This window comes from Orbicella faveolata, unplaced genomic scaffold (assembly GCF_042242905.1).
Source record: "Orbicella faveolata isolate gen_17 unplaced genomic scaffold, um_ofav_v1 contig_12, whole genome shotgun sequence".
NCBI classification, from domain to species: Eukaryota; Metazoa; Cnidaria; class Anthozoa; order Scleractinia; family Merulinidae; genus Orbicella; species Orbicella faveolata.
In genome coordinates this window covers 26,819,826-26,847,500 of record NW_028301539.1, presented here as the reverse complement: position 1 = coordinate 26,847,500, position 27,675 = coordinate 26,819,826, and the positions used below count along the sequence as shown (strand labels likewise).

At 39.1% G+C, this 27,675-nt stretch overlaps 3 protein-coding genes and 1 pseudogene across 5 annotated transcripts in view; all 4 read right to left on the bottom strand.

Moving 5' to 3' along the window:
- The window catches only part of LOC110062914 (uncharacterized), a 19,244-nt gene extending 10,456 nt beyond the window's left edge, over window positions 1-8,788 (bottom strand). The window contains exon 1 of one of the 3 annotated variants that reach the window (XM_089283066.1): window positions 8,537-8,788. The gene's annotated coding sequence lies outside the window, so the exon portion shown is untranslated. Of the gene's footprint in view, window positions 1-3,951; window positions 4,076-5,677; window positions 5,701-8,536 lie in introns of those variants that run through there. The other 2 variants (XM_089283070.1, XM_089283069.1) reach the window with 2 other exon arrangements.
- A 1,707-nt stretch (window positions 8,789-10,495) lies between these two features.
- LOC110062900 (uncharacterized) lies at window positions 10,496-17,388 on the bottom strand. Its single transcript, XM_020769845.2, has 3 exons — window positions 17,021-17,388; window positions 13,385-13,502; window positions 10,496-12,835 (listed from the first exon to the last, which is right to left on the bottom strand). The coding sequence occupies exons 1-3, from the start codon at window positions 17,360-17,362 to the stop codon at window positions 12,249-12,251; spliced, it is 1,047 nt and encodes a 348-aa protein (XP_020625504.2). The 5' UTR covers window positions 17,363-17,388; the 3' UTR covers window positions 10,496-12,248.
- A 3,250-nt stretch (window positions 17,389-20,638) lies between these two features.
- LOC149117395 (uncharacterized) lies at window positions 20,639-21,477 on the bottom strand (annotated as a pseudogene).
- Window positions 21,478-21,499: 22 nt separating this feature from the next.
- On the bottom strand, window positions 21,500-26,166 carry LOC149117394 (uncharacterized). Its single transcript, XM_089281405.1, has 3 exons — window positions 26,055-26,166; window positions 21,661-22,949; window positions 21,500-21,607 (listed from the first exon to the last, which is right to left on the bottom strand). Exons 1-3 carry the CDS (start codon window positions 26,164-26,166, stop codon window positions 21,500-21,502), a joined length of 1,509 nt encoding a protein of 502 aa, XP_089137531.1.
- Between the last annotated feature and the right edge of the window lie 1,509 nt (window positions 26,167-27,675).

Genomic DNA, 27,675 nt, shown 5'->3' with positions numbered 1-27,675 from the left:
GCCTTTACTTTAGCCTCAACAGTAATGCCTTCAGATAATTGCTCTTCGAATTAATTCCGCAATCTTCTTGAGATTCAGTTTGAGTTCTTTTAAGTTTTCAAAGATCATTTAACGCCAACAACTGTCCAATCACAAAAGAGTTTTCTTGATGCTGGCGGGCATTCAGTTCATTAAAGAAAGGCTGATTGCAAGAATGAGAGATTAAAAATTCACCGAAATACGCATTAACATTGAATTAGAAGCTAATACGTGACCGATGCTGTAGAAAGCTATAGCGAATTATAACGCGGTAATGAAAAAGGAAGTATAAAATATGTTTGTTGTTTTACCGATATTGACCTGTTTTAAAGAGAATCTCACTTTATCTCTAAAAAATTTGTGCAAAAAACATTTTATTCATACTTTAAAATATTTCAACATAGCACAGAGGTAATTATAAATAAATAATGTTAAGCTACATCTTCCGTTTTCGAAAGTTTACATGCATAAATAGCTTATAAATAATGCTCCATTGCACCAATTATTTCTACACAAGAATTATCTTTTAGCTATAGTCAGTGTCGATTTGGAAGACGCTCTCGAAACAGGAATAATAACGTTGTTGATAAAAGCGACAGAAATTCCGTTTAACATGAGACGTCACACCTGATATGAGATTGTTTTGCTTCTCTCACACAGAATTCTATGAGCGAGTTCAGAAATAGATTCTTTCAGTAGATTTTGCGTTTTGAACCACTTTTCAAACACAAAGAAATAGAAAAAATATGTTTGGGACCGGAATCCGACAGGAATTATTCAGGACAGTTTCAAAATATAGGAGCGAGCTTAGCTTAGCGATCTTGTAACCCCATGCACGCTTCAAACATATCTTTGGCAACTTGAATTTACATCCACTTGAGCTAAATACTTTCGTCGACGTCCCTCCCGCAGGGAGAGAGACATTCAACAAAATTGATTCGCGGTGGCTCCGCCCTAAGGTCTAAACATTGACTTTAAATGATATTTTATATTGTTGACCAAATGTTAGCCCTTTCACACAACTTTCATCTAAAATGGCATCCCTTAACTTTTTACAGCAGAATAACTGTATCTTTTTCCATTTCCATTAAATAACCCCTTTAAAATACCGATGCATAGCCCGCTGGGTACGCTTGTTCGATATATTTTGAGACACCAGTAAATACCTAAATAAAAGTTGTGAAAATAACTATTTGCTATACTTCAACTCGTTAACTTACTCGTGAGTTAAAGAAAATCAATTTAAGTGATTCAGCTTAAGGGGAGGAATGCCTGAGGGAGACTGGGTATAATTGAACTGTTTTGGTAATGGCTTCGGAATACATTCAGAGTCAGCTGCGCTCACCACCCCCAAAAGAAAAAATGAATTAAATCACAGGTTAAAACTAGAAAGAGTTATCTCTTAGCCGGATATTTTTGGATAGATTTAAATATCTAAAAGATTATCGACTGTACAGGTTTTACTTTAAGGCTGCGTATCTACAATCTGTTTGTTTCTGTCCGCAACGTGAACCGATATCTACTCTAAGCCATACTGCACCTGTCATGGTATCACGGAATAGATAATGACATTCGTGTATATATATATTGTGGTTATTCCGTCCTCCAGTTATGATCATAAGAAAAAAAACAATTATATGCCTACCAAAGGTGTCCCAAGCTTCTTGGGAGCCGTGAACATAATTACATAACATTGCGTAGCAACTTAAGTATAAGAGTTTGCATGGGAATGTAATGATCGTATGTAATATGTAATAATTTTAGTTTCATCGGTTTCCTCTCTTTCCTAATGTATATAGAGAGGAAACCAATGAAACTGAAACACGCTGAAATCGCGTTGAAATGACCCCAAAACGGTATGGAGACAAAATTGACACACAAAAGAGCCGAAGTGATTCGTTTTTATTCAATTTCTTTTCCATTTTTCGAACTATTACATACGCTCGTTACATTCCCATACAAACTCTTATATTTACGCTGTTACGCAATGTCATATAATAATGTTCACGGTTGCCAAGGAGCTTGGGATACCTGTGTCCTCACACGATGGGGATTTGCTGAAATATTTTTATTTACCTCGAGTGACAGTAAAAATCAGTTGACATTTCATTGGAATTTCTAGATGGAGAACACGTTTTATTTTTGTGTAGATCTTTGCCAGAAACTGAATCTGAAAATAAATATGGCTTAGTTGGATACAGAACACCAGGACAACATGAAACAACGTAATTGGTGAGAATGTAAAGAAAAAAATAATGAAGAAATAAAAATCAGCCATGTGAAAGTACCATATCGCATGTGTAATATTCATTATTTACCGTACCCAAATTCGCACTTAGCTAATCAGAAGCCGTGTCTACTGTCCTGATATCCTGCGATATCAAGTCACTGACCTCACATGGCTACGATATCATGGTCACCGAGCTTGATATGGGTGCGGTAAATACCTAGTAGTACCTTTTTTGGTACGCTTTGGCGCTGGCATATCAAGCTTGTACTGTTTGGTCTCGCTGTAGGTATTATGGCTTGACTACGTCTCGCCAAAATACGAACCGTGGCTCGACCAAACTTCCCCGGCTGATATGTCGCCGAAGCGTAGCAAAATGGTACGATTAGGTATAGCATATCAATATATATCAATATATCAAGAACATAGATGATGTGACTCATATGATTTGTGGCAGTGAAGTACGTATTCGATCCAAGATAATTCTAATCACTAATCACAATTTTCAACGAATATAATGTTTATTTTTCAGCGCTCCTCGCTGAATTAAGCTCGACTTTTGAAGCCTTTTTGTGCCTCACAATATCGTTAATATAAAAGCTGCTAACATGGACTTAATCGGATTAAGAGATGGAATTTGAATTTAAGCTTACTTGAATGTATCTTCTAATGCACTCTGGTTTACGAAAACATATGTTTGACATGTTTGTTAAAGTAGCAAACAAGTTTGAAGTGTTTTGCGTCAGAACGAAGGCAAACCCTGCTATTTACTTAGGCTTGATATATCGTATGCAAACAGTATTGCTCTTTTAATTGCTAAACGCACTGAATATTTTTTGAAATAGGTACTGCATATAAGAGGAATTCCTTAGATGAAATAACAATTCAAAGTCTGTTTTCAATGCTAAAAATTGTCCCCAAGGCTCAACCCATCGCGAGGTCTCAATGAGAAAATGCTAAAATTTACATGATCCAACTGCTATTGAACCCCTTCAGCTGGTCTTTGCCTCGCTTTTGAAGATGCCCCCCTTCAGAATCATCTAAAACTTCTCAAATTCCAAATAATATCACGCATTTACTAATTGTAATGCTTGCCAAAACGTTCCTCATTTCTACCGACGCTTCGTAATTAGAATGCGCTGTTTTCGTGGAATCTGTCCTGATTGAAATATTTCCTAAACTATGTATGCAATTGCTCCTAGAATTTCTTAGGCTTTCAATTTATTTGTTTATTTCTTTTTTGTTCACAAGGCTCACCTCGTACCAGATTTGAAATCAGGAGTTAGTTGAATTGCTTGACATTTTTGGATTAATGATTCGTCGCGCGTTTTACATGTCCAGCTACAACGCACTCTAAACAGAAATCTACGTCGAAGATCACAGCTCGCTCTATTTTGTTAGAATTTGTGACAAGAGAAAACTCACTCTTCGACCGATTCGACCTGAGTCGCTGTAAAATAACCTTATTGCGGCAGTCGAAGATTTGACTCGCGTAAAGTAATTTAATATGAGCACCAAAAAGCTTATTTTAAGTTCGGATGAACACGAGTCTTGCGTTTATTCTGCAAGATAAAATAATTTTTAAACATTGAATATTGCAGCTTGTCGCAGAAAATCAATATGGTGTCCCCTAAAACAACAGTATAGAACACATTTTGACCACTGCTGTGACAACAAAGATACATTGCCTGCTGTAAGTTCCCTACCTTGAATTCTACAGTTCAGAGGCGCTTCCAGCGGTGAAACCAGCTTTGTGAATCGAAAGTATCAAGACAGCGTGAAAGCTGCTTTTTAATAGCACTGCAAATAATCGCCTCTCTGTTGTGTCTACTAAATAATTTTGACGGCCTAAAAAATTTTCGTTAAATATTAATTATGCAAAAAGGAAAATAGCAGACCAGACTTTGAAGATATTTTATCTTCACTTAGAAGAATCAGATCATCGTAGTTGAGTCTGATTCTTTTCCTGATGTTGTTAGAGTAAATAACATATAATTAAGCTTCTTGTGATAAGCTGCTGTTTTTGTTAGTACAGTTTTGACTGGGTCGAAGCCTAAAATTTGCTATTCTATACGTGTTTTATTTTGCAGACGCCCAAGCCATAACAAGTGCAGAAGTAAACGCCAGCTTCATATTTACCTTTCATAAGATAAACGTGGTTAGATAAATAATTTGTCACGACCGAGATTGCCCTGGTTCACCTATGATATTTTGACAATAAAGATAAACACAATTATTAATTCAGACTAATTTCCGTGCGTATAATTGAAAAATTGTAATGAAACAATAAAAACAGATGCCAGTGACAAGTAAGCAAAGCAAAAAACAAAAAAAAAGTACAGGTAAAATAAAGCGATAAACTACCAAGCTCTTAAATTCGTACTGAGTGTTGTTTTGGCTGTTCTTATAGAAAGCTGGTGGCTGAATAAAGAAATTGTTTAACTGACAATTTGAAGCCATTATAATTTTGACAATAATATTTACTCTTTGCCACTTAAAATGATTTAGAAAGTCGCTGCGAACATTTTCTCCATTTAGCTTTCCCATGGTGACTTTTATGGCTCAATTTCTTTATTGCAGTGTCAGTTTTTGTTTAACTGTGATACACCATCTGAGTTATTAAACTACTAGGGTTTTATGCTCCTATGTAATGCTCTCTGAACATTCCACAATGACTAATATTTTATGTATGCTTAAGAATTCCATACTCTCTGCTTGAAATACGTGGGTATCGAAGCATTTCTGCAGGAGTTATTCCTTCGTTTAATTGTTGTTGTTAGTGGTGATATGATTTCTTGTTGGATAAGCGGTTGCGACGTTTCTCTTTTTGTGTGCTATTCAAGAACCTTCACTTATTATGTCGACACATGAAAACGTAAACCCTTAATGTCCCAGGAGGGATTTCAAATTTATTGGAAAAGACTGGATTGGCGACATGAATTAAAATGATATCGTTAGTGAATAAATTATCTGTATTATCCCCATATTAATAGTTATGGAAGATTTACAAAGACAAAGACTCAAAATTTAGTAACTTATTTGTGCCAGAACAAGCTAGAATATTATTATAATTTCTACTGAACGTACAGAATAAGAGAAATACACGAACAATGTACTCTAAGATGAACGAGTAAAACCTTTCTCTAAGGGTTTTGTTGCCCTACTCTGAAATTTCGGTAGCTTCTATCCACCTTCATCAGAGTTGCAATCTTAAGGTTCGTTACGAACCTTAAGATCGCAAATTAAGCTCCTCTGTAGTTTGGTGAAGCGTTTAGTTTTTATGTATTAACTTTTGCTCTGATGTTTGTGTGTATCAGTAGTTCGGCTTTCCTGACTTATCAATGTATATAAATCTAAGATTATTTAAATACATATTGTCCAAGTCAAATGAGATCCAACAGATAATGAAAAGAAGAGAGGAAGCTTTTATACCTTATAGCTGGTGCACTTCCCTCTTCGTCTGGGGATTTTGTTATAATCAAGTTATTTGTATCAAAACCCAAAGGAGGGGACAAGGGGGGAACGGGGGAAAAGGGGACCTTGTTAGGGAGCCATACAAGTCTCCAAAGTTCCTTTTCTCATTAATTTTTAGCTGTTAATTTTTAGCTGTTTTTATATATATATCATTTCTGGTCTCCATTTCTGATAGGGATTAAACCCAAGCAAGAGTGGCTTGTGTATTGAATAGTTGCAATTGAAAAACGAGAACGTTTCCGAGTTTTTTCCTGTGAAAGCAGCCACAATTCAATCAGACTTATATTAACTTTATCAACCTGAAACTGAACTTGTTCAACATCTACATGCAGAAAGAGCTAGCGCGCGCTGTAAGCTGACTTCTTTGGAAAAATCGGAGACAACTCCTACATTAGTCAACGTTGACATTAACAACAGTGGATAAAAGGTAGCAAGGTTATAGCCCATATAGGCCTCAATTTCATGAAAATCTCTCTCAAGGTTTAATTAGACCTGGTACCCGGCCCAGCCCTTCCCCGGATAACGTTATGAATGTTGATGCGCACGCGAGAACAGAGGAAAAACCTATTTGTTTGTTTGGTTTATTTTTTTTTCTTTTGATTTTCCGTATATGGCTATTAACAAATTGAAAATCAAGGGTAGATGGGACAGTTACACGCTCTAATCCCTTATGGGTTTCTGACTGGGCCAAAATAATAATCTTACCTAATATAGAAACACATTTCTACTCTGGAACTCTCGAAATTCTCTCGAAATTTTCGAGCTTTTTTTTTCTTCATTCCTCTTCCCTTCCCTACCCCCTTCCCTACCCCCTTCGCTCTCCCCTTATTCCCCTCCGCCCATCCCAACCCTCTCCTTAGCTCCCATCCTCTACTTTTTACGATATTTAGCGTAATCTTCTGGCAACCTGCTAAGCACAGGATTGTGTAGTCAGGTTGGGATGAGAGGCCTGAAGGACTGCCAAAAAAAGCTTGTGCGTGACATTTAGCGAGTACAATCTAAATTGCTGTAATCGAGAAATCGGACGTAACATTCCTAGCTAACTTTTGCTTATTGTATGAGTCTGAGGTCAAATATTCCTTTGTTTTAAAAGACATACAAACGAGGCGAAAGGGTCGACACAAAGAAAAATTGACGATCCTTTTGCCTCGTTTGTATGTCACACTGCTGATAAATATAAAAACAACCATTTGCCTGTTTAATACAGCAAACTTTCGGACGCCAGTTGTTCATGATCAAAAAGTGAATCACGTTATCCACCAAAAAATATCACCGAGCGGTAGATAACGTGTCATATAGATAATTGGCTTAGTCAACACTCAATCACAGGAGAACGATCATAAGAACAGCCCGGTCATAAAGTCAGTGTATCGTGGCTAGACGCATTGATCGCTAAATATTGTTATGTTTTCAGTTTACAATTATAATAATCAAAAATTTGTTACAGCTAATAACGCTCAGCGGGATAAGACTGAAATTTTCGGGGAGGTCGCAAACCTCTACAGAGCAAAGAAAATAGGACCCGCGGCAACTCAAGCGGTTTTCAGCAATTTAATTAATTCACTTACCCAAAGAAAACAGCGTGGTGTCTTCGCTTTTATTTCTCGTATTAAATTGCTGATAATAAAAATCCGGAAAAGAATTCGTAATTTGAGTTTACTTCAATAAGAGTGGCGGTAATTTTTGCTAATGCAACATTCAGCTGTTGAAGACACACGAAGAAATTACACAATTATGACAGAAATAATTTCCTTTGAGTAAACACAATTTGTCCGAATATACGTTTAGCTTGCAATCGATGCTGAACTTTTTCCGCACGTCTTTGATGCAGTAAAACAAAGGATTCAGTCTTAATATTGCAAACTGAAATATTTATTTTGAATAATTGCGCTCACACTGAATTGAAGTGAAAGAGTCACCGACTTCAAATCTATCGGCGACTTTCGTTCAGCAATAGAAAAAATTCATAAGTATATGTACCCTACATTATTAAATCCCAACAAAGCACAGGCAACTTATTTATTTAGGGCAATCTTGAAGAATGGTAATTTCGCTTTTAAAGAAGGATTATGTGTTATGACCTTTGGTAAGTCTTTTTTTCCGGCTTGCCTGATCCGGGTGTTAAGAAAACCCCAAATTTAGGTCATTACCAACGAATCAGGAAGAATACTCGTTTCTTTTTTGCTCACATTTGTTCCCGAAATGAGAGAACAGCCTGTTACGTTTACATGAAGGATTGTTTACAAACTTACCTGCCCCGTGAAGTGAAATGCCTTTCAACCGGGAAAAAAGAATCAGTCTTCGGATTGCGCAGATGAAAAGAATTCCCGAGAAAACTGGCGCGGAATTTAAGCAACTTTTGATGACATGGTAAAACCCTCGCTCTAACGGTCACTGTAGCAGTCAAACAGGCGCTAATATGGGACGCAAAATAATTTTGTTGAATTGTTTTTTAAATTTTACACAAGGCACTTGCTTAATTGATTACAAGAATATGGATGAAGCACAATATCTTTGTTTTGTCTTCCTGACTATATTATAATTGTTTAGTCGCCATTGCTTTAATATTCGAGTGGCCAAAATATGAGAACTAAAGCGAAAGAATTCCGCTTTTTCACGTCAAATGACGAGTTTCTTTATGGCAGAATCAACCTAACTTAGCTAGCGTGTGGTTTATCAACGTCATTTTGTCAACACCGATTTTAACGTTCCCACTAAAGACCTGTTATTTCTTTCTTTTTCCTCTGTGGATACATATCTTAAATTTTTTCGTGGAAACAGTTAATCAACTGCACTTACATTTAAAGTGTGACCTACCTGCTTGCTTCGCACGATGTGCAACCACAGTCTCCAAAACAGATATTTTACTTGCACACAGCGGAAACCTTAACCGAAAAGTGATCTGCCACTCTTCTCGCTAAGCATGTGCATATTTACATATTTATAGCCTGGGGAGCGAATAAACACAGTTGAAGAGAGATTTAATTAACGAGAGGATATAATATTACCGGTATCCAAGTATATGAATCGGGCTCTTTTGATGTCGTTATGTGCACTTAAATGCAATGGTAATGCGTTATTCTTTCACGACTCGCTGATAAGTTAGTAGCTGTTTTCATTTTGCGATATTCTTCGTCGTTCTCTGGTCTTGTCCTTAGCGTTTTAAAATGTGGTTAATGATTGACTATTAGGCAAAAAAAAACTGACTTCTCTTCTGGATAATAAATTTATCTGAGATTGACAACATACCCGTGGGTAAATTCTAAACACGTTGCACAATCTTGATAGCTATTTTATCACATCTTCGATTGACATAAAGTTAACTTAAGTGAACAGAATCGCCGCTTAAAAATGGACCTTATTTGGGTTTTGTGTTCACATTAATAACTGACTTTCACTGTGACGTATATATGACGAGGAAGGAAAATTCATTTTCACCTGTTTAAATGTTTTAACGCGTAGGAATAATTTCATTTCAAGGTGGATTCGAAAATATAATTTCTCATCTTACAAGTGCGTCAATCTGGCTGCCGATTGATTAGCGACCAATAGCGCTTCAATTGCCCCGCCAAGCTGCGCCAGATTTGGACTGTTTTAGTATACTGAAAGTAGTCACCTCTTTTTTACATGTAGTAACTTGACTAGTTGATTAATTAGTTGATGTTGACCTCCCAGAAAGACAAGAAAGACGAAAGATAATACCGCAGAAGCTTTACTGGATTTTGCAACGGCCTCCTAAGGTCTGTTGCAAAAATGAACATGTCAAGATTTTGTCGTGTTTAACAAGTTGCCTTGACAATTCGCCAGTACGTTAAGTTGGCTGAACACAGCTTACCAAGCTTTGGAGTACATATCCTTTATTTTATTTTTTATCAGTATATTTTCACGTCAGTATCCAGATCCGACTGACAACTTCAAAACTGGCAGCTGCACAGGGCTTTGTCACGTTACCATGGTGAATCCATCTGATTAAGTATCAACTTAAAATGATGAGTTGTCTTCAATCTCAGAAAATTCAGTGATTAAAGATTATCTTTCATTGCTTTTGCTCAAGAAAAGAAAACAATAGCATCCGGGTGGAGGAGGGGTATCAATAATGTGCCTTTCCCCAAAACACGACAAAAGGGATCCAAGCACCTATTTTAGCCAAATGGTCCAGGGACCTGGTCAACTATTTTAGCCAAAACGCACGGGAGTATGAGCGTCCATTTTAATCAAAACGCCCGGGGAGTATGAGTAAATACTTCAGTCAAAACGCACGGGGGGTTTGAGTAATTACTTTAGTCAAAACGCCCGGGGGGAATGAGTAACTACTTTAGTCAAAACGCCCAGGGGTATGGACATTTATTTTAGTCAAAATGTCCAGGGATATCGGCATCTATTTTAGCCAAAAGGGAACATGCTTCCCTTCTCTCCCCCTCTGGGAGGCCTACAAAACTAGTGGGCGTACGAGCAGCACGTGAGTGCGTTCTCAGTTTTCTAAGTCTTAAAAGTGTACTATTTTCTTAGAAAATATAGGAACACCATCTTTTTGGTTTAGACTAGAGCATGAAAAAAAAAAAAGTTATATTTTGATTGTGCTGGCAACCGTGACAACATCGGTACAAGCGTGCTCTATAATTTCCGGCCCGTGCGGCTAAAAAAAATATTATAATAATGCATGTTCAGTTCCGATAGCGGGTATATAGCAGCTGTATTCTAAAATTCAATGATACACGCTCGATGTGGTCTTATAATGCAAGAAATGCTATCAACCATCAAAGAAACAAACTTAAGTGGTTTTATTATCGTATTATCATATCGTTTTATTTCCACAACTCAAACTGCTTTTCAACCCCTTTTTTTCTACAGCGTCGCATCATATCAATATTTCTATGCTCATTGAAAACCATCCCGAAAGTTACTGGCTTTGTGTGCCTTTTGTAATTATCGCCATTAATTAGCAACCAGTTACAGTTACATCATACATACTACAAAAATCGTGTAAACAAGTTACGAAGACTGTTAAGAAGTCTTTAAAGTCTTATTATAATATGATAAATATATAAATGCGTATCTTAGTAAAGTGCACCTCTTGATTAATTGATAAGTGAAGCACATATACTGCTTTACCTTTCCGAAACGCAAAGTATTTTTCGGATGCTCCAAATCATTGTTTGGATGTTCGACAACCATCACCAGTTAATACAAAAATCTGCGCAGATGCTATATATGGATACAATGTATACTATTAAGTGCACTATTGTAAGTTAGAAATACAACGTGAAAACGAGTACTATTTAACGCAAAGGGAATGTATATGGAGAGAATCATGATACCGAACAACGTACAGGTACTATTAAAGATGATTTCTAGTCCGTACTGCGCAGTCTCAGCACCGTAATGCTTATAAACTTATAAGTCTCACTCGATGGAATGCGAATCGATGTTATTCGTTACGAACCACATATCTTATCTTTGAGGCCTTTCAAATTCTTTTTCCAACAGCTTCACTGAGTTTAACAGCTGCAAAGTTGTTTCTTCAAGGATATGAGAAAGAACGAAGCATAAAGCTTCGACCGCTTCGCATCCTTAATGACCGTTGCTTTGAAACTTTGAATTTACTTCATGTAAGTAGTGGCGGAATGTTTACATTTTAGGATGTCTTACATGAGGCAAAACAAAAAACGCAACCAAGTTCTTGAGAGCGCGAGGTACGGACTGGAAATCGTCTTTAAGATCTCTAGGTACTATATATTACACTGAACTCGATCAACAGCCGTGCATGATGGCAGTATTATAAGAAAACTCTGAAAGACTTTGATGATCCCAGGCTAAGATAAAAGAAAATAGCATGAACAATGAGCATTATTGCGTAGTTTTTGGGATTTTTAAATTACAATATTTGCACATGTTAAGAGCGCACATGTTAAGACAGAAACTTATCCCATATATGAACTCTTAAACTTTTTATCAGTTTTGTGACAACTCTAAAATCCTGTCATACACCAACTGTTTGGAAGAAGCTGTGATTAGAATCATTATATGTTTGCTCATTTTTAATAGTATCACACTGATCATAAAACATATTAACAGTTTATTTGGTCTTGGGGGAGCTGTCTTAAAATTAGAGACGTTTGTACCAGGTATAGATTTTGAACCATTGATTGAACTAAAGTTGGTCTCTTTTCATCCTTAATTTAAAAAGGAATCAAACTTGGTCAAATGACCAATCTCAACGTGATCTTCTATACGGTAAGGTTAGTTTATCGAGTGGTTAAAATTTGGACCTAACCCGGCCCCATACAGTTCCCTGTGCAACTCCAAAGGGAAAATGATCGTTTATTTCAAGGGAACAAGGGATACCTCTACTGTAAGGGGAACAGTGGAAATTATGAACAAGAAAGAAAAGTGAAATTCTCAAGGGATTAACGGAACATGCTACCCCCCCCCCCCCCCTTCCCTTCCCTACATTGGGAGGCTCTCGCCATTGGGAAGCTTCTCTGCTGACTGCTAAGAAAGTAGATTGTGTGATAGTGACAACAACTATTCATATTATAGCACGAAAGTATAAGGTAAGTCCAACGCCCTGACGAGGCACGTTACAATATGAGTCGTACAGGGCATCCACACCATATTGCCCTGTAGGGCCGAAGTTGGTCTCATGGCTTGAAAGACACAAAGCGTGACCAAGGCTCAGAGATGAGTAGCAATCACAGTTATCATCGTCCAACAGAACAGATTTGACGCCTTCTTCCTCGCGGTACATGAACGAATCTTGGCTTTGCCCCGGCGAAACACCTTTCAACACCGCAGGATTCCAGCCAGGTGACTCGTTTAGAACATCTCCGACAGATATGACCTCATGATCATGGAATGCCCGCCAAGCCGCACGCGCGACTGGAGTGGCGGCGCCAAAACCCCATAAGTACTCGTTTCCTTGAGAGTCGATGGCAAGCATCTCAGTGGAGGCTGCAACGGCGTCCGAAGGAAGGCGACCGAAGCAGTATGGATCGCTTGCTTGGCAATGACCGAATTCATAAGCCAGGACGTCATTCTCATGTGATGGCCACGTGGTATCGATGTCATACCACCAGAAAGCTGTCCAGTTCCCATAGGGGGTAGAGAGAGTTCGACCTACAATAGATTACTGAAACAACTTAGAAAGTCACTACAACATTTATTGTACTAAACAAATCCTAGGAAAAAACGAAAATAATGCTATTATTCTACTAGAAAATGAGGTAATATAGCTACCTGGAATATAACTTCTAAATAAAAGCACGTAGAAGCCATAACAGAGGAATAGCAGTTGCTCGACTCCTACTAAGATGAGAAAAGAATTGTAAAGAAATACTTCCGGTTAGAGAAGGAATACCGTAGGAATGCCGGAAGCATTAGACTACTAAAGAAAATCTTCGAGGAGAACTGCTAATAGAGTTATTATTGGCAAGAGTCCATGACCTAACATAAAATAAGGTGAACGAAGAACATCAGTGTGATGGATTTTTGGTACAAAACTACGGAGGGACGTGAAGACGATTCTAGAAATCTATCTTTGTGTAACTTGAATTTTTTTAAATTTCTGTCAGTTGAAATTGTTTGAAAGAATAATAACATAATGTCACAAATAATGCACCGGACTTATTCAAAGCGAACAATCCAACAAAAACTTCTCAAACTTACCTTCCTCACAGTTTTTTCCAACGTTGAACTGCCAAGGACACAGACAACGATAACTGTTCTGCTCATAGATTGGTAAACATTTTCCTCCGTTTAAACACGGTTCCCTGTCACACGGACTCTACGACAGAAATGAAATCAATCACATAACCTGTAACATGTTTCATGCTTTGTGCTCGCGCTTTTTTTTTCTTTTTTGTAATTTTTGCTTTTACTTCAATTTAAAGATAATATAGGTTACCAAAATGAAAATTTTTATTTCGTGTGCATAGGAAAATTATCAGCCGCCTTCAGGCCCATCTGCACTAATAGTCTGCGAACGCATTTTTACCTGGTACCGCGCCTTTTAAGTTTAGACCCCGTCCACAATACGACGGAGGAATTTGAAAACGAAGGTTTCACTCTGAAAACGCATCAAATGTTTTCCGACCACACTACGCCGGAGGAATTTAAAAACGCAAGAATCACCGGTTATTTTGGACTTGTGTTTGAGGGAATTCGGACAGGGAAATCTAATGATAATCGTGACGCCTTCGTTTTCAAAAAGCGCTCTGTTTTCAAACTGTTTTCCGTCCACACGAAAATGAAAAACGCTTACCGTTGTTTTCAAATTCCTTCGGTTTGAAGAGCGTTTTCGAAAAGCTCCGTTTTCGTGACGGACGGTAGGCCAATCCGTGAAATAAAGCTGCGTTTTCAAATTTCTCCGGCGTAGTGTGAATGCCGTCTTAATTGTCAGAATCTGTCTTCTGCGCACGGCGTTGGTAAATTTTAGTGCATGTGAGTACATCCAAAAACGGCTCCAAAACCACGTCACCAGTTTTTTTTTTTTTTTTTCAGTTTAATTTTATCTTAAAATTGTCTTAATTCATACAGATAAATGTACAAATACCTGTTTCTCTTTAGATTACACGCCACCAAAAACATTTTATTACACCTCGCGTTTACTCGAACGTAAGAGTAACGCATGTTCGGTTAATTACTAGCAAATTGACCATGGATTGTTTCAAGGAAAGCCATGACTTATCGTGAATTTTTCAAAAACGAGAGTTTCTGCAGATATTGGGAGGGCTGTTAATGATCCATGAGGAATGTTGGTAAGTTCGGTTTAAGTTTAATAAATCGATATTACTTTCTTGCTGCCCATGCATGAAAGCTGTTACTGGATTTATAGTTTCGTACTGCGATGGGGCAACACAATTTTGATAGTAACTGGTTTCTTGGCAAATATTTTGGCGTGGCAACGTTGTAGCAAGTTAGAAAACAGTAATGTTATTTGATTCCGAAACACATTGCCGACCAGGGGTAACGGCACCCCTCAGTCTTACATCCGATGAAAAATAAGTTTAACAAGACACATCTCTGATTCTTTTGTCCTCAGTTATAATTAGTAGGGGATCTTTACCCTCGGCTAGATAGACTCGACACTTTAATTAATAAAGTTATTGTTGTCGTTGTTGTTGTTGTTGTTGTTGTTGTTGTCGTGTACTGCGCATGGACCACCAGCAAAACCTACGCATTACCCTAACCTGGGCACCTGAGGGAAAGAGGAGTAGAGGTCGACAAAAGGAGACATAGAGGAGAACTGTAAATGGAGAGAGACAGAAGATGGGTTTTGCCACTTGAAATGAAGCTGTGACCGTTGCGAGAGACAGAGCAGGTTGGAGGAGACAAGTCAATGGCCCTATTTCCCCAGAGGAGACCTAGGAACTATGTTGATGTTGTTGTTGTTGTTATACATGGACTCCATCTTAATATAGAGAAGTAACAAGTAGGTACTCAGTAAACAGCTCACAGAAAATATTTACCAAGGTATAAGCATAAAATTAAACATAACAGTTTGTTGAACGAAGAAACAAGTAATTAAACTTCAATATAGGAAAAAAAAAACAAGTGCTATAGATCCATTTTGATAAGCGATCTCCCTCAGCTTAATATTTGGAGCAAACCTTTGTGCTAGTGTTTTCGTTTTTACCAGCTGTTGAAATTCCCACGATTTTAGGTATTACCGTCATTAAATTTGCTATGTAGAAGATGATTACAGAGTTGTTTATTGCAGTTCTGTAGCGTATCAATTATTTCGCCACATGATGTTTACTTGATCCACAGCTAGATCTAACGAAATAATTAAGAAGGAATCCACCAGAAGTTCGAGTAACGAATGGAAAAAACCGTCTTTGTACCAAGATTATTTACATCGTATTGCAAACTTCTGTGTGACTGTTTTAAATATCTTCCCTAAAGAAATTTTTTTTAACAAGACCAAATGTCGAAAACAAATGTTGAAGTTCTTATGAAACACTTGAAAGTACTGGTGAAATAAAACTGTTGATGAAATTTTACCTGTGTTCGCGTAATTTCTCTGGACTTTGAAATTGATTTTCTGCATGAGCTCCTACGGGAAATTGCTTTTGGTGTTATTTCAGGCAACCATTTATATCTTTAATTGTCAGAAAAGGCAAAAAGAACTGCAATATACTTTTAAATATTCTGGTACAAGGTTTTTGCCCACTAAAAACTGAAATTGTTCTCTCTCTCGTTCTTTCTCTCTCTCTCTCTCTCTCTCTCTCTCTCTCTCTCTCTCTCTCTCTCTCTCTCTCTCTCTCTCTCTCTCTCTCTCTCTCTCTCTCTCTCTCTCTCTCTCCCCTTGACTTTTTCAACCTGATACTTCGAAAATGATATTAAAACTCTGTACCGCTAAATGGCAACTGTCACGATATTTCTAATGGAAGAAAGTGGCGCTTTTATCCCAAACAATTGCTTTTGAAAATTAGGCCCGTTCCAAACGCCGCTCCATTCATGCGCCGAACCTAACTGATGAGTTAAGTACGGCAGAAGAGCGGAGTTTGAATCAGTTTGGTTCGGCAGGTTAGGTTTGGTGCCGCAAACAATATTAAATTCGGCAGGGTCTGTCGCACTATGCCACGTTGGAGCGGCAGCTGATTCACACGGCGTTCTCCTCATGTGTCGAACCTAATGCATAAATTACTGTAATGTATTTTTCATATCACGGGACTCGTAATTGGCTCAAAATTGAGTGTCGTGACCAGTCATGCATGAGGCTCGAAGTCGTTCCTAAAAATAAACACAACGAAATTAAATATGCCTTCGATTTAAAAGAAACGGGACTGTACAAGCGAGTTTCTTTCGCGCAAATTCATTTTGTTGCTTTTTCTTCGTGATAATAGCAGAGGTTATGCGATTTCCCTTTAACAAGTCGAATTAACCGGGAGAAAACCTGTCTAAATACAAACACTGAACCTTGAGTTTGAATTTGCTTCTCTAAATATTGCTATAACAGCAGATAACAGCAGATAACAGCGAAATGTTAGTCACAGCTTTTCTATTTGGACAGAGTTCTTGAATACAGAACGCGTATTTTCTCGTCGAAAATTGTTACCACCGGCTTCCCGAATTAGGTTCGACGCAAGCACGCCGTCTGAACCAGCCGTCGCTCCAAAGTCGCTCTAAAGTCGAACTAAATCAATTTTGGTTCGGCACATGAGTGGAGCGGCGTTTGGACCGGGCCTTATATTTCAACTGAACGACTAACGTTAGCCGGCTCAGAGTTGTTCCAGTGAAAATTTTCAGCGAGAGAAAGAGTGAACCTTGAACAAAAATTGAACAAAAAATTCTGCTTACCACCACTGAGAAATGCTGAAATGTTTCGTCAATCGCCATTTTGTCCGAAGATTGGAACTTGTTAGCTGAAAGAAGCTGGCACTCGTTTCGTCCAATTCCGCCATAATTCACAGAAAAGCAGCTCTTGTTTGGCAAGCATTTCGCACAACATTGGGAAAAAGACTGGGCTGTTGTATTCTCCAACTGCCCGGCGTTGAGCCTTCTTTTGTCGTGTTTGCCAAAATTAGCGTAGCGTAGGCCGTTTGCAAAATCTCGAACTATTTGCTGCGCTGTCAGAGTTGCAAAGAAGAGAACCGTCAAGAGAATTGCTAGAAAGGCCAATAATGGCTTCAGAAGTGCCATGATGCGACTGAGAACTGTGACTGAGATCCGAGGCTAAGAACCTACTTGTTGACGTCACTGTAACCATGGAGACGACAGGTACTCTTCCGGTACTCTTTTTCGTTCGAAACAAAACTGAATATTTATATTAATAGAAGAGTCGTCTTCTTGGATTAACCTTCAAAAGAAGCTGGATCCAGATTTGGAAACCTCTAAAAGAAGAAATGTTTAATGTTCCGTGACCTGCCCGCTGCTATAAATTAGCTTAAATTCCATGCACATGCCGACCGCATGTTTGTCGTAAAACTCACTTAACTCCACTGACAGTTTCCATGGGCAACCCCAAAATAAGCAATCCCCAAAAATGTAAAGTGAAATTGGCTGTCTTCATGAACAGTTAGAAGCTAGAGTCAAGTTCCATTAGCTTTTAGAAGTGCCCGCTAAAAATTGAAATTGCTCGATTTCCTATCCAATTTAATTTTAATTTCGTTAGAATAGTTTTTTTCTCCTTGAGCTTTTTGTTAAATCTTTCCCTTGGTCTTTTCAACCTGATACTTCGGAAATGAAATTACAAACTCAGTGCCGCTAAATGGCAACTATCACGATTTATTTGCTGCTCTGTCAGAGTTGCAAAGAAGAGAACCGTCAAGAGAATTGCTAGAAAGGCCAATAATGGCTTCAGAAGTGCCATGATGCGACTGAAAACTGTGACTGAGATCCGAGGTTAAGAATATACTTGCTGACGTCACTGTAACCATGGAGACGACAGCTACTCTTCCGGTACTCTTTTTTGTTCCAAACAAAACTACATCGTATCAGTACAAATTTGGTCTTGTCATTAACTGGCACGATTAAATTCCTTTTCTTATTACAGCGGAGCTCCGGCGGCCCGAAGGGCCGCCAAGCGGAGCCCCATACCCATATAGGAAAGAAAAGGAAACCCATGAATTGATTTTCTCATGGTTATCATGGCTAGCGGTCTTGCTCGTGGGCGCGTACGCACGACGACAACGACGACGACGGAGTCGCGCAAGATGGCGGCTTTACTCCAACTAATAGGTTGACAGAGACATGCACGCTCGGTTCGTCCCTCTCTGATATTGGACATCCTTGTTATGGTCAATTGACACCTATCAAATCAAGGTATCCGCTGACCAGTATCACACGACCATATCGCGGGCTCAAGTTTAGAGCTCGTAGAGGTCGCGTGTTCTTTTTGAGTTGACCAGTGACCAAATGCTGGTTTTCGATTGGATCGAGGGGTCATGTCAGGTTGTTGGCCGGGTTGTTTTGAAGCCGGACGAGGGGCCCGTTTCTCGAAAGCCCCGGAAACTTTTCGGGTCCGTAAAGCCATTTCTAGTTCATCTCTATCTAAAAACGGTGAAGTGTATACGCCTGAAACTTCTTGTATGAAGGGAACCTCTGTACATATTAAGAATATGTCAATAAAACAGCTCTGTAATCGTAATGTTCGAGATTTTGCTATGGCTTTACAGGCCCCACAAGGTTTCGGCGCTTTCGAGAAACGGGCCCCAGGATTACAAAAGTTAATCGAAATGTAATTTTTCTTTTATACAAATGTTTTTCACTCCTTTTGTTTTCTGATTTTGAGGACCTTGAGATTATTTCATCTCAAAACAGAAGGCCAAACAACAGAAAGGGAAAACCTCACCGTAAAGTTACAAAACAATCAAAATTCTCGCTTATCCTGCGTTAGTTTAATCGGGCTTTGAACAACCCCGCCCAGGAGCTCTGCCTTCAGGCATGGCTAAATCTATATATTATAACTGATTACCAATTTATCGTTTATTTTAATTTGCACGTTATTAATACGCGTGCTTTCGTGATTTTCGTAGTCATATAATAAAGGAGTGATCGTATGAAGGCTCGAGCAATTAAGGATTTGCACTACTCGTGATATTTGAAAATTCTTTCGAATTGCACGAGCCTAAAGGCTCGTGCAATTTTGAGAGAATTTTCAAATATCATTTGTAGTGTAATATTTACGCCGGGAAGAAACGCTGTTATAAATATAATACAACAAGGTTTATTAGGTTCGCCGACAGGATTTTCATACCTAATTTACAAAGTATGTTTATTTAAAAAAAACTCCAAAAAGTTTGCCATCCAAAATTACAATTGGTCTGTTACGGTAGTTAAGAGTTGCTCAGAGTTAAATTCTCCCAAACAGTTAAGGTTACCATATACCTTTAGAGCAACTTCAGAGGTGTCTCGCGTCCAAGTGATGTAGCGCGACCGGTTTAAGCTGTAGATACCTAAACCCTTATATCAAATTAAAGCTCATAGAGCCACGAATTTTGATAGAAAATGAATTGTCGAATTTTTCACGACCTCTAAATGTGAGTATCCGAATCATCTTTTGGGTCCCTATTGAAAGCTACAAGTTAAAGGGAATTTGTTCGTTTCCCCTCAAATTTGAACAGTAGTTAGCTTGACATATAATCAACAAAAATCTGTCTGTAAATTTTTTATTTCCAAATATTTTTCTCCGCGAGTGATTTTTGTACGATCACTTCATATTTTTTAAATCCCATTTCGAACATGTTTTGTAACTTTTCACTGAAATTGAATATGGCAAATCGCAGACACATGGAATGATAGAGGAGACGCGATGGTGTGAAGCGAGAATACAGTTCATATCTGAATCTGATGGCCGCAGATGAATCGGATTCAAGCAGATCAACCTATCTCATATAATAATTTAATAATAATTTATTGATTTATAGTGCGCTTTTTGACATACCAGGTGATCAAAAGCGCATTACAACAATAAATAACCTAAAACTATACAAGTATTAAAAAAATCTACAATAAAATTTAAAAATAATAAAAAACACTACATCATTTATTTATATATACATATTTAAGAAATATTAAAAGCTAATTTAAAAAGATAAGTTTTAAGATTTGACTTAAAAGTGGAAATATATTTGATCATGCGGAGGCTAACAGGAAGATCGTTCCACAGAGTGGGCGCAGCCACACCGAGGGATCTGTCACCAAATGACTTTTTCATTCTCCCCGAAGGATGCTTTAATAAAACACCTTCAGTAGTGCGCAGCGAATAGCGTGTAATAGTCTTAAAATGAATTAAATCAATGATGTAACTAGGTGCCATGCCATAGAGGGCTTTGAAAGTAAGCAATAAAATTTTAAAATTAATTCTATATCTTACTGATAACCAGTGTAAATTTATCAAAATGGGCGTAATATTGTCATACTTTTGACATGACATAAGCAGCCTAGCTGCAGCGTTTTGTACTCTTTGCAATTTAGCTATTTCACAGTCCGGTAGTCCACAGAGAAGTTCATTACAATAATCAATTCTACTTGTGACGAAGCGTGCAATACCATTTCTAATTTATCCCTAGGCAGAAAGTGGCTTATTATCTTGATATTATGTAACCAGAAAAATGCCGCACTACAAGACTTAGAAATATGGGTCGACATAGAAAAATGCGAGTCGAACCAGGCGCCTAGATTACGCACTACCTTAACAGGCTTAATATCGATCATGCCAACACGGACTGAACTGTGATTAATTTTCAGCAACTGTTGTCTCGATCCGATAACAAGAAATTCAGTCTTATCATCGTTGATCTTTAATTTGTCCCGGTACATCCATTTACGTAAGTCACTAATGCATCGCTCCATGGCTTCCAATGCCTTCACTTGATCCGTAAGACTGTTAGGATTAAAAGACAAGTAAAGTTGCGTGTCGTCAGCGAAGCAGTACGCATTCGGCAGGTGGACTTGTACTATCTCAAAGACCTTGGAGGCGTAAACCACAAACAGAAGCGGGCCGAGACAGCTGCCTTGTGGGACACCAAAACGCAGATCGAAGCTATCAGATGTCCCGACAAATACGACGAGAACCACTCTAAAGCCTTCCCGCCTATACCAAAATCAGTGGTCAAGCGTTTTAGCAAAATCGCGTGGTCCACGGTGTCAAAAGCAGCGCTTAAGTCTAAGAGGACAAGTAGTGTAACACGCTGCGAGTTCATATTCAATAGAATATCATTAGCAACTTTGACCAACGCTGTCTCCGTACTGTGATACCGGCGATATGCCGATTGTAATATCGGATAGAGACCGGACCGGACAAGGTGGTCGTATGTCTGATCGAATACTGCGCGCTCAGTGAGCTTGGAAATATAAGCCAAGTTGCTTACAGGACGCAACTTCTTGAAGAGAGATTCGAGTCCCAGTTTCTTTAACAGTGGTATGACCACGGCCTCTTTCCAGCTGTCAGGAAAAATTCCCGATTCCAACGAGCTCTTAATTATGTTGGTGATCACCGGAATAAGTGGTTCACTACAGGACTTCAGTAAGTGCGTGGGTATGGGATCGAGGTAACACGATGTTGATTTAGAGTTCACAATGAGCATACGCACATCATCCTCGGCTAATAGCTCAAAAGCTTCAATACGAGTCGGAGGAATTGTAGAGTCACTATTTACAACACTGTCATCCATGACATAACCCTGATCATTCGGGACATAACCCTGGTCAAGCTCTTCGCGCAGTCGGCTGATTTTTTGCACAAAGTACTTCCCAATCTCATTTGCAAGCGCTGATTTGTCCGTATAGTCCGAGAAGCATAACGAGTTCTTTTCCACTAGAAGGTTTTTCACAGCACGAAATAACTTGCCTTGGTTATTACAATTCTGGCTGATAAAATCCGTTAGAAAAGCTGATTTTGCTTCTTTCAGCAAATGCGTAACATGGTTTTTGTGTCGTTTGAATAAAACGAGATCAGCGATAGACCTGGTAGTTCTCCATCTCCTTTCGGCGCGCCTGCGTGCTCTCTTAGCCTCACGGATTTCCTCCAAGTACCAAGGTACTTGGGGTCTAACCGTGACAGTTTTGGTTTTTAGCGGCGTATGACGATCGAGTAATCCAGCAATCGTGGTTTTATAACAGTCTATCAATTTCGCAGGCTCAGATGGTGGTTCCTGGCACAATCCTGAAGCAGACAAATCCTCCATAAATGCTGTTATGTCAATAGCCCTTGTTTTCCTAAAAGATGCCTTCTTTCTTGACAGTTGAGGTATCGAAATATTTATAGTGAAAAGTGCTAAACAGTGGTCAGAGAAATAGGTACCAGGTCGGACATCTTGTATAAGATTAGAATTCAAAGTTCTGGATATCAGCAAATCCAAAGTGTTCCCAGAGATATGAGAAGGAAAGTCAATATGCTGATGTAAGCCCATCGATAACAGTAGGTCTAAAAAGTTAGCCGCGTCGTTGTCAGTCTTGATATTAACATGGATATTAAAATCACCAGCCAGCACAAGAGGCTCAGTTGTCATGACAACCGATTCTAGGAACTCAGCGAATTCTGCGACGAATATACCCACAGTACGCGGATGACTTGATGAGTAGGGCGGCCTGTAGATGACAACTAGGCGGAGACGCACAGAGCCGGACACAATAATCCACTCAGAGTACTCGAAGGTATCACAAATACCCGCTCTAGCTTGTTTAACAACAAGCGAGTCCCGAGCCAAAATACCAGTGCCACCACCATTTCTGTCTGGGCGAGGATGATCAAAATAGCCGATATCCTGGCGGTGTAACAGCAATCCTAGCAGCGGAATCAGCAGATTTCAACCAGGTTTCGGTAATAACAGCAATGTCGACTTTAGAATCACAAACATAGTCAACACAGTCAGGCCCTTTGTTTCTAATTGACTGGGCATTCAAGACACAACACCTTATTGGCCGTGGTCTATTGTTGTAAACAATTGCCGGTGCAGTCAATGGAACTTGAACCAAATTTGAATAATGGCGCGACCGATCTTTTGGTTTCGTCTTTGTACTGTTTGTAGGTAAAGACTCGATCTTATTCCCGTATTGTGGGCCAGGATTCGTAGGTACATCTGAGTAGATAGTAATGTCGATGGGTGGGTCGTGTCCAGCCACTAGTAACGTTGTCTAGCCATGCTTCGACCATTTTGAAAAACCCACACGAGATCTTTGGAGTCCGTGCTTCGCGAAAGAGGCTCTTATGAGATAACCAAGTTGAATAACAACTTTTCGCACAGAGCACGATGATGAAGGAGTCTGGTTTTCCATAAATGGCCGTGCAGTGATCTTAGTGTGCTGTTAATGCAGGTCAGAAAATATAAGATGACAAAATACAACAGTAAACGCCACAAAGACTGGAGACCCGAAGCTCCTAGCAGCCGCCATCGCCCCAAGCAAGGAAGACCCAAAAAGAGTCTCTTTTTTGTCTCATTTTCACGCTCGTTCCAGATCTTTTTTGAACCACCGCGTTTTAACAACGAGCCTACACTCGCAACTACGAAGTCGCGCCAAAACACAGACTGTTTTTCAGTCTAATGCCTTATTCTCTAAAAGATGAGAAGAAAAATTGCGTTTTCATATCGCTGAGACATGGGAGACAAATTTCAAGCCTTATTTCCTTTATGAGCTGGTGATTAGGTAGGGATCGTTTTCTTATATTTAAATCAAGAGCAAGGTATCATTTACAAGAATTTAGAGAAGCGAGAAATGATGCAGGTGAAAACCTGTCAGTTCAGTTAAAATACTAAATTTGGTGGTAGACCCTTAAGCGCAATCCACATATGTACCCCATTCAAAGAAAACAGTAATATTTTCATAAATGCAAATAAAAGATCCCCAACAATTTGACCGCTGTGATATTATTACTACCCAAACTTATTCCCAGGAGCAGCAATCCTTTAGGTCAGCAACAAGAAATTGGAAAGATACGGTGTGTTTATTCTCTTTCTCGAGGGCAAGTGCGAATTTTGTGTGTGGGAACTGATCTATTTCTTGAATGTTTATAATGGTCCGTGCACTTAGCTACCACTAGCTAGTTTTAAACTTAAACTGACACTTTAGGTTAGGCCGTACATTCCATGGCTATATATCCCATGTTTTTCACCAGTTAATAATGATAGTAGAATCTTGAATTTGAGGAAAACAACGCCGCTGCAATCTGTTCAGCGTGCAAAGTGTTTCCACATACTGTTTTTTGACGATGAGCTCCACCCATTCCGTTCTTAACTACAAGTGAATTATATCAACGATGGAGCCATAAACAGATCACTTGAGTCAACAACTTTGAAAAACTTCAAACCTCTTTTATTTGTTTAATCCCATAAAGAAGAATATTATTTCCTCTGACAACCTCGTTCTTAGGGAATGTGGTTTATTTTGTGCTGTATTTACACGACCCCAGTTACATATTTGTTTCTTTTTTCGATACCATGACGAGTTTATTCAATTAACATCTGGTCTTCAAATTATCTAATCTTAGATACCCTTCATAAGCGGCTAAGAGCGACTGAACACCTTTTTTTTAGCAAGCAATCGTATTCGATTTGATGATTTCTTAGTGTTTTGTTCATATCAAAACTGTCACAAAAAGAACGTGATTATTGTTAGTGAGACATAAGTGGTGTTTGAAATTCTTTTGGTCAGTTTACTCGTAGAAAACTAGATACCGCCCCTCTGCTTCTTAGATAGAAATTTACATGCTACCCCTCCCCCTCCCCCCCCCCCTCCCCCCACTCCCTACACCATACATACAGTTCATCGGTAGCCATTTCTACAAGCACATGTTCTACTCTCTTTTATTTTTCAGCATGCATTGCAACCCGGTGACGTAAAATAAGTGTCACGTAATCTGCCACGCTAGCCATTACTTGTAGGGCTTAGAATCATAACGCGTTAACTAAATGCTGTAGTGTACCAGGTTATCTAGAGGTTTACCCTAACCCTAACTTCACCCTTCATGCTAACCCTAAAGTCTCTGATCATCTTTTAAGCTTAATTTCTCAATCTGAGCCTAATTTTAGCTGATTTAGTTGCAATTTCAACCACTTTAGATCTAACTTATGACGAAAGGCATTGTTACTAAGAGTGAAATCGACGTACGTCAAAATGGCATCGACCGTTTACGAAAGAAAAATAGCCTTCGCAGCGCCACGTTGTTGCCTTTAGTCTTTGTATCGTTACGTTTGTCGCTAGGGTACTATGATTTGTAACACTTACTGTGGTGAGATCCTTCTAAAAGTAACCATTGTATATTTTCATTTAGTGGTTTAAATAGGATACCCTAAGGCCTCGAGGCTAGCACCATTGCCTTGGTCGAGGACACACGTTACCCGCTTTTTCCACCTACTGATTTGAAAGAGGTTTTCGTGTCGTTCTAGGATGTCTTAGTTTACTTAAAAGAATAATTCAAAGTTCAACCTTTGTATGTATTCGAAAGTAGGATAAATGGCACGGTGGTTTGGCTGGCAAACGCGCCCTAATATCAGCGTTGTGTTCGTCCAGTTGTGTGATGGAGGCAAAATATACATGGTAATATACATGGCAAAATATACATTTTTACTCCTCACGTTAGTAAAACTTATCGATGTATATATATTCATTACGCTTGGGGAAATTTTTGTTTCGCTTCGGCAATGGTCAGGGCAGGAGAAAAAATAAAATACTGTAGTGTGGGTCACTTGGTCTGTCACATTCCTTTGGCTTCGTCTATTGAAACTCTGGACGAAAGAGTACTTATCAACCAGTGCCGTGAGAGTTTGAAAAGTAATTATTAATTCTTTAGTTGAACTGGGGGAAAGAGCACTTAACCTGTCACGAACAGTTTCTCCCAAGGTAGCTAATATCATCCACAGCCTCCACGAAGGGATTAAAGCAACTGTCTGACTCGCGGTAGGAGGAGAAACAAATGATAACTTCGAAGTCTCATCTGATCTGCGCAAAGGATACATCCTAGCTTCATCACTGTTTCTCCTGTTTTCGCCTTTGTTGTGCGCCATGCTACCAAGAGCCTACCACCTGATGATGGCATCGGCATCAGACACCGAGCAAATAGCGACCTCTTCAACCCCAGGCGCCTACGCACTGGCCAAATCTACAACAATCAGCAAGCTCCTGTACGCAATGATGCTGGCTTTGGGAGAAACAAAACAGCCGCGAGTCCGTCCAGATTCTCATAAACCGTCTCAACAGCACTTGTAAGCAGTGGGGCTTGACCATCAGTAAAGAAAAGACGGAAGTGCTCCACCAGCAATCCGGTGTTCCCACAGCCACCCTGCCGCCTTTTTTCAAGACCCTGAGTGTTGGTCCGGCCGAAGTCGAACTTACGACCTCCCGCATGGCATGCAACCAACTGAGCCACTGTGTAAATAGTTCACCCTGAAATCAAAATGGATAGGGCTCGTTTCTGAGGAAACGAAACAAAAAACGAGAGCGCGAAATACATAATTAATTAGTACTGTATGCATAATGAATGAAGTATGGGCACCGGTACGCGAATTTTTCCAGAGGACACGCCGAGACGATGAAACACCTGCCCACTTGCGTACACATTTGTGTCTCCATTTGGCCAGGCCTTGACAACTCAGAGAAATTACTTACCAGTAATTCCTACTACAGGTATCTTTGCTACTTTGCTACCAACTATTCACTTCTTTAACAACCAATATTGAGTTCCTCTAAGTCGAATTTCGTGTTCGTTCACGGTTTAGCAAATTCTTCGCCACGTTGTTTTCCGCTAAATCAAATTTGATGTTCCTTCAAGGGCACTGTAACGGGGCTTATGCGATTTCTGGTCAAAGTGCAATCATTTTCACCTTTAATCACTTGGTTTCATTCAAATCGTTTCTGATGAACTTTTTTCACGAATTCAATCGAATCTAGATCAAAAATATTCGCCCAGAAAAGTTATTATCAATTTTATGTGAGTTTTACTACACGAAAACTTGAAAACGTTGGCCCAGCGTTTTGAAGTTTGCACACAACGCTATCCTGGTCATCAGTTGTCGAAAAAAGGTATAAAAAGACGTCTGTGCTTTGAAATAGGTATTTAAAGAAATTTTCGTAAGTATTTTACGGCTGCCTTCAACCGCTGAATGTGCCATTTTGTTTTTCAGTGTGTTACTAAAAACAGAGTGACAGTGTATTTTTTCAGCCGTTTAGCGAATTCTTCGCCACGTTGTTTTCCTCTAAATCGAATTCAGTGCTCCTTTAGCTGCTTAGCGAATTGCTCGCCATGTTGTCAAATAGGCTCCAATTCCTTCCCCACATTTGCGACGTCAAAAGCTCTTTACACACCGAACAAGCACAATTTGGCGCTTTCGTAGCCTTCGCCTCCACGCGGAAACTACTTTAATTCATTTGCCCCGTCTTGCCCGGTCTAATTCCGAGTTACGCATGCGCATTACACCACTATTGCAAATTTGACGACAGCCATATATAGTCATTGCCATCTGTAGAAACTAAACTTGGGATCCTACAGCCGAAGTAATTACTATGCACTCTTACAC

What these genes read in the sequence shown, in the direction of transcription:
- LOC149117394 (XM_089281405.1), bottom strand. Translation starts at nt 26,166, where the DNA reads ATGGCGCACAACAAAGGCGAAAACAGGAGAAACAGTGATGAAGCTAGG. An exon ending in TGTTTCTCCTCCTACCGCGA is followed by an intron (nt 22,950 to 26,054) that starts GTCAGACAGTTG and finishes TTCCGCTGCTAG; the next exon opens with GATTGCTGTTACACCGCCAG. An exon ending in GTAGTGAACCACTTATTCCG is followed by an intron (nt 21,608 to 21,660) that starts GTGATCACCAAC and finishes TTTTCCTGACAG; the next exon opens with CTGGAAAGAGGCCGTGGTCA.
- LOC110062900 (XM_020769845.2), bottom strand. Translation starts at nt 17,362, where the DNA reads ATGGCACTTCTGAAGCCATTATTGGCCTTTCTAGCAATTCTCTTGACG. An exon ending in TTCAGCATTTCTCAGTGGTG is followed by an intron (nt 13,503 to 17,020) that starts GTAAGCAGAATT and finishes TTTCTGTCGTAG; the next exon opens with AGTCCGTGTGACAGGGAACC. An exon ending in TGGAAAAAACTGTGAGGAAG is followed by an intron (nt 12,836 to 13,384) that starts GTAAGTTTGAGA and finishes AATCTATTGTAG; the next exon opens with GTCGAACTCTCTCTACCCCC.